We start from the raw sequence: 7,107 nt of genomic DNA, 5'->3' as shown, positions 1-7,107 counted from the left end.
AAAGAATCATCTATATTGAGAGCCGAATTGAAATCTCCCAACACTACCCACGGCTTATCATGACAGAAAGCCTTATGCTTACATAAATCATCCCAAAGGCGTCTTCGATCTTGATACTTGTTCTCAGCATAAACAAAAGAACAAAAAAGAAGCTTTTTGCTATCTTTAAAAATAACCTGAACATGCATAAGCTGATCTGATTGAAATAGGACCATAACATCAAACACATTAGGATTCCAACCGAGAATAATCCTTGTACCCCGAGAGCATAACCCACCATTAGACGTCCAGCACCAATTACGGAACACATACTTACACACTTTAGCCAACTTAGAGACATCTACATGAGATTCAAGAATAGCACACATATCTAGTTTGTTATCTGCAACAATAGAACGAACCTCACTTTGTTTCAGGGGCCGGTTCAAGCCCCTAACATTCCAAGACATTATGCTACCCATTTAAACCATTCAGACCGGGAGTGCTTGCCCCCTCAGAATTAGTATACTGATTATTAGACATAAAGTGTGCCATCTCAGTCGGAGTAACCTCCTTCACCTCGTCACCTGTCTTCGTAGACCGATTAGTCTCCACATGCAGCCTAGTTTCTTTATCAACATCTCCAAGCTCCTCTCCATATCCTTCCACGCTCGCTAAAACTTCAAATGGATTCACTGTTTTAATATGACTAGACCCCGAGCTGTTATCTTGCTTCGTTCCTGAAGTGCTCGCACCCGATTTTTTCGGTTTTGGCTTGTAAACAAACTTTTGTTTCTGTTTTTTCTGTCCAACCCCAAACCTAGCAACCTTTCTTTTATCCGTGACAAAACCTTCCTCATCCACCGTTACTTGCTTTTGGCTAACATTAACATTCTTAGGACAGTTTTGGTCATTATGACCAAAAATGCAACAATTAGCACAATGATTCGGTTTCCATTCATACTCAAGTTTAACTTTTTCCATGATAAAACCATCCTCTTCCAGCTTCGGTATAGCAACAACTATTTGGTCCTTAAGAACATTATCTGCACTAACTTCAATCAAAGCTCTGGCAAAGCTGCTCCTACCCCAGCTATCCGCACACATGTCCGCTGTATAGCTATCCAACCTTTTCGGTGTTCCAATTTTCGACGCCAACAAACTCAACCCATCATCCGTATAGATTTTTTTTTGGGTAAAGGGTTACCCCGGTGATTCTATTAAATTCAAACCGCAAATAAGTACAAGTAGTGAGGATGAGTTCCACACTAGTTCATATATAGGACATGCCCCATATATGTAAAACAAAGCAAACAAAATAACTATGACACCCCATAACCTAGCCTACTATACATCAAGAAAGAGATCTAGTAGACAAGACAATGCAAAACAAAAACACAATCCTCAACCGCCATCATCAAAAATAAAGCTGCCACAAACCGGCAACCCGTTCAACCGAACCAAAGACAGCCTATCCATTTGAGAATTTTGTGGAAGAGGTGCTTGCCCCTGCTTTCGAAGAAAAAGGATGGATAGCCGATGTCATAAATTTACTCGTTTCATTGTAGACTTCAACGACCTCCTCTTCATCCGAATCCTGCCTATCAGTCACCTGTTTCTCTTTTTTCTCTATTCGCCTCACAGTTTTACCTTCCTGATCACCATCATCGTCCTTAAGGGCATCAAACGGATTTGATGTTGAAACCCGGTTCGAACTCTTCAAAGGCGGTTTTGGTTTAGGATTGGTAACTGGTCTATAAACAAATTTAGGTTTCTGATTTTTCATGTGTAGACCTTGGTTGTTAGCTTTCTTCCTTTTCGCACCCACATCCTGGAAATCATCCACATTCCTTCCAGAATCCCCATTTGGAACAACCTGAGGGTTCTTTGGGCACGAACTATCATCATGACCAAAAACACAGCAAGAAGAACACCGTAAAGGCTCCCAATCATAATCAATCTTGACTTCCACCTTAGAATAACCATTACCATCTAAAGATGGAATTGCAACAGTGACACTTCTTTTTAAGTCAGCCCCCGCCTGCACTTCAATAAGAGCTCTAGCGTAACTACTTCTTCCCCAAGATTCAGCACACATCGTAGCAGTATACGTATCCAACATCTTAGGCACCCCTATCTTTGATGCAATCAAACTAAGACCATCCTCAGTATATGCCGTTAACGGCATATCGTGCATCTTTACCCACACCGGAATAGCTTTGATATCCTCTTTTTCCAGTTTGATAGAGGCCGACCACATCTTCAAGATAATCGGAACATTTCTTATCATCCATGGCCCATCCTCTAACATTTTATCCATCCCTTCCTTAGTTTTAAACTTAAAGAAAAAGAAGCCGTTCGCATTCATCATCAATCTAACCAGACCGTACTTAACCCAATTGTTCTTAGCAAAGTAATCCACCACCGGAAACGCTAGCCGTTTACCCAAGAAATACCCATAGAGAGTGTTTGCATACCTGTCCGTGACTTGCTTAACCGAAGCCAGCGGAATAACAACATCAGCTCCATCGACAACCTCAGAAGACTCCATCTCCCTAAAGTTCACCGTCACCTTCTCCTTCGAGTTCTTTACTGCATTTGCAAATGATACCGGTTCCGTCGTCGCTGAAGATTGCGAATTCCCATGACCTGCCAAAGCAGCAGCATTGGATTCTAATTTTTGCGCATATCTCTTGGTAGCTTGCTTAATCCCTTCCCAATCAGAAACCCTAGTTGCTGACCGCAGGTTCTCAGCTTCAATTGGAACTGAATTCTTTAACAATTCATCAATTATGTTAACATTACGAGGTTCAGTTTGAGCCGAGAGATCGTCAATGATTTTAAACCTTGCTGCAATTTCTTCAAATGTTGCCCTCGGTGTCGCATGAAGATCCTGCTGATTTCCACCAGAACCACTAACATCATCCATCCCAAAGTCGGCCAACCCTAGCCGCCGTCAATCAGAAAGAACGAGCAGAATAAACCCTAGCCTGGATTACCGTTGAACAGGACTGCCGAATCTTGAACTTGCAGGAAACCTACAACAAGCCCTAATTCGAAAACACTTGATTACCGAATCAGAAAGAACGAGTATAATCAGCACCGCAAACCCTAATCTGAAGTGCCGCACAACCCTTATCTGAAACGGACAAAGATTGAAAGTACTGAAACCCTAATACAACTCGACGATGTAATAAGCTTCAGCCCTTTAACCCCGTAATCAAATGGCAGACGAACAGAAAGAAAACAAAAACCGAAACCCTAGAAACAATCAATAACCCTAATCTGATCTCAATTGGTTAGAAATAGAGGATCGATTGATGATAATCGATATCCCTAGATGCTAAACAGATCAATCAAGACTAGGATTTGATGAAAGAAGTTGAAGGTTTCACGGTTTTCCCCACGATGCTCCTTCATTGTTGTCTGAATGTGTTTTCTTGATTTCGATTGTTGTTAAGTCATATCATCCGTATAGATAGAAATAGGAACATTATGAAACTTAACCCAAATCGGGACCGACTTAATTCCTTCTTTTTTCAAGCTAACCGAAGAAGACCAGATGTTAAGAAAGATAGGGACTTTACGAATCAGCCAAGGCCCGCCCTCAAGAGCTTTATTCATACCTTCCCTTGTATCAAATTTAAAGAAGAAAAATCCTTCAGCGTTCATCATGACTTTAGCCAACCCAAACTTTGCCCAAACATTTTTAACATAATACTCCACAACAGGAAATGGCAACCTGTTCCCCAGAAAATAGCCAAATAGCACGTTCTCAAACCTGTCTTTAACCGTTTTAACTACCTCCTTCGGAATAACAATGTCAGCTTCCTGATGAGTCTCTGTTGTATCCAGCTTCCTAAAGTTAACTTCACGATTAGACTTAGAGTTCATCATCACCTTCTTAGCATAAGATACCTGGTTCTCCTGGTTCTCTTGTTGTTTATCAGCATAAATGTTCTCAACCGGAACCGTTATTTTCTCCAATTCATCCAGAACATTAATAACCCGAGGCTCAGTCCGATCATTCACAACCACTCCACGTCTCGGTGCCATCGTTTTGCCAACAATATTCAGAATTTTACTCCCCAAACCCTTCAGCACGGTTGACGGCTTCCCATACACATCACGGTAATCAGCATTCAAAGATGGTGGTTTCCCAAAAATTTCATTAATATCAGGCGGTTCAGAATTCATCTTCGTATGAACTAATCACATGCAGACGTAAAAAAGTAGCTAAACAGGATACGAAACAAACCCTAATCAGCCGTCAAAGGAAAATCCCACGCGAATCAAGAAACAAACCCTAATCCGCCAATAACCAAGAACTTGACAAAAAACAGAATAGTAGCTAGACAGAAACCCTAATCCGCCACCAAAACAGAATCTAGCAACGTACCAGAATTATCAAATCAAGAACAACCCAAGTGACTTGACAAAAACACTTGAGGTCAACATTGTCCTCAATGTGTAGTGTTTAAATGAACAGGTCAAAAATCGAAAAACTTTTACTACTCCCCCATCCCCACACTTGAGGTACGCATTGTCCTCAATGTGTGTGACACCCCAGGAAAACCAGTAAACGATACAACTTACCTAGCTTCCTCAGTAACCGCATGCTAAATTTCGGGACGAAATTTCTTTCAAGTTGGGGATAATGTGACAACTCGAGTTTCCAAGATTCCACTTTCGCATTTATTGCACGTTCACTGTTTGTTTAGTTGTTCACTTGCATAATTGGTTTACTTTGTAACTGTATATGTTTTGGTTCAATAAAGTGTATTGTGATTGTGCATGGTTATGTGTTAAGTGTGACAAATACATGAACTTGGCAATGAAACTGTAAAATTATATTGTGATGGGTGTTTTATGTAAGAAATGATATTTAGGGATGAGTAGAGTAATTAGTGAAATTCTAATCATTCTTAACCCTAACCTCTCCCCTAATCATTCACAAAAATCATCACACGTACTTTCACATTCTTCTCTCCTCTCCTACAACCATCTTCTCATCATTCTTGGCTTTACAAGTTCTTTTGCATCAAGTTTGATTTTCCAATCCATCTAGAAGCAATCCAAGGTAATTGTTTAATGATTGTTTATTATTAATCATCGATTGATTGATTCATGCTAAAACCCTAGTTCTACATGTAATGTTCTGTGTTTATTGAATTCTGATTGCTGTGAGATGATGTTGATTAGTGTGTAACCATTGCCTGATGTTAAGATACATTGTATGTTAGAATCGTTGGATGATAATTGGATTGCATATGAATGAATTAGGGTTATCTGATCGTGAAAACAAAAACGTAACTGTTACAATGAAAGTTGAATGCTCGCATGATTTGATTATTGTTTGTCCGAACTTTTATATGGCTTGCATATGGTCCGATCTTGTTGCTTGAATATAGTCCGAACTTTGATCATGTAACATGTAGCTCCGAGTTTTATAAAGAACACATGATGTCCGAATTTTATTGATCACACAAAGTCTGAACTTCTCACAAGACTCAAGGTCCGACCTTTAAACAAATTCATGGGGGTCCGAGTTTCGGTTAAGGAGCATTAAGGATCCGACTTTTGCTTGTTGATGTGTGTCCGAGTTTTGTTTATGAGTGATGTTGGTCCGATGTTTGTATTACACTAGGGAGTCCGAACTTTTTGTAATAAGGACCCTTGGTCCGAGTTTTTGTAATAAGGACACTAGGTCCGATGTTTGATTGAATGATATAGATAATGTCCGAATTTTTAAGAGTTTAAGGGGGGATGGTTTGGTCCGAATTTGTGAAGGGGAAACCATAGGTCCGACTTTTATCAAGGGAAACATGGTCCGAACTTATGAAGCCTTTGGGTCCGAGTTTTTTGTGTATTGCTCTCTTGTCCGACTTTTATGCTTGATAGCCTTGTCAGAGTTTTTATGCTTTGATGGTGGTCCGAATTTCATAGGATATAGGTAATCCGGACTTTACAAAGTGATGTATGAGAGTTTACTTGTAAACACCAGTGTTAGAGCCTACTGTATGTTCTGTACCTTACAACATGCTACTGTATGCTACTGTATATGACTGTGTGATACTGTATGTATGAACAATCTGTGTCACATTATTCTGTACACGATTATCACACGAATCACAACTATTTAGACATCAAGGACTTGTAAACCCTAATTGGAAATAAACACTTAAATCGAGTTATGTGCAATGTACCTTAGGTCGTGTGTAAAGGACCTAACTATTAAGTAACACTAGAAGCAATAACATACCGAGCAAACCAAGGTGAGTTCACACTTTTACTAAGGCATGGGATTCCCAGGGCTTGGGAATGGGATTGAAAGAATGAGATTGAATAGAATTGTACTTACACTGTTACTAGACTACCTACCATCGTCCTCGGTTGTGCAGGACACATACGTAAAACCTACGTATACTTGTACTCATCACTGTCCTCAGGTTGCGAAGGACACTCACGTAAAACCTACGTGAACTTATACTCACTGCTGCCTCGGTTGTGTCAGGCACTTATGTAAAACCTACGTAAACCCCCGCGTACCCCTGTCCTCGGTTTGTGAAGGACACTTACGTAAATCCTACGTAAACCTTGTACGTACTTCTGTTCTCAGGTTAAGAAGAACACTTATGGTTACAAATAGTCTAGTGTATATACAACATGGGAAGCCCCCACCAATAGAACATACTATCGGCCCAGTAGAGCCACATGTTACAAACGAACTTACTATTACGCATTTACTTTCTGTGAACTCGCTCAACTAGTTGTTGATCCTCTGTTACATGCCTTGCAGGTCGTTAGGTACTTGGAGCTTGCACAGGGAGGCGCGGTCATTGTGGACAAGGATCGTGATTACTTTGATTTAAACATTATGACATTGCACGCTTTATTTATGATTGGGCTTTTATACATTTGCTTCCGCTAAACTTTGTTATTATACTTGTGTTTTGGAACACCTTTCATATGGATTGGTTTGGTTTAAATACAATTACTTTTACTTTATACATTGTTCTATATGATTGGTGGCTTGATCCTGGTCAGTCACGCTCCCAGGCGGTGATACTCCGCAGGTGAATTTTGGGGGTGTGACAATGTGTAAGAACTAGAGTTTTAAAACGCACA

At 40.2% G+C, this 7,107-nt stretch overlaps 1 protein-coding gene across 1 annotated transcript; it reads right to left on the bottom strand.

Annotated features, from left to right (window-relative positions):
- Positions 1-453: 453 nt before the first annotated feature.
- On the bottom strand, positions 454-1,086 carry LOC110900582. Its single transcript, XM_022147467.1, has one exon. It carries the CDS (start codon positions 1,084-1,086, stop codon positions 454-456), a length of 633 nt encoding a protein of 210 aa, XP_022003159.1.
- Between the last annotated feature and the right edge of the window lie 6,021 nt (positions 1,087-7,107).

Source organism: Helianthus annuus, chromosome 13 (assembly GCF_002127325.2).
Source record: "Helianthus annuus cultivar XRQ/B chromosome 13, HanXRQr2.0-SUNRISE, whole genome shotgun sequence".
Classification (NCBI taxonomy): domain Eukaryota; kingdom Viridiplantae; phylum Streptophyta; class Magnoliopsida; order Asterales; family Asteraceae; genus Helianthus; species Helianthus annuus.
Note: the sequence above shows the minus strand (reverse complement) of the source record. Positions and strands in the feature narration are given on the sequence as shown.

What these genes read in the sequence shown, in the direction of transcription:
- LOC110900582 (XM_022147467.1), bottom strand. Translation starts at nt 1,086, where the DNA reads ATGTGTGCGGATAGCTGGGGTAGGAGCAGCTTTGCCAGAGCTTTGATT.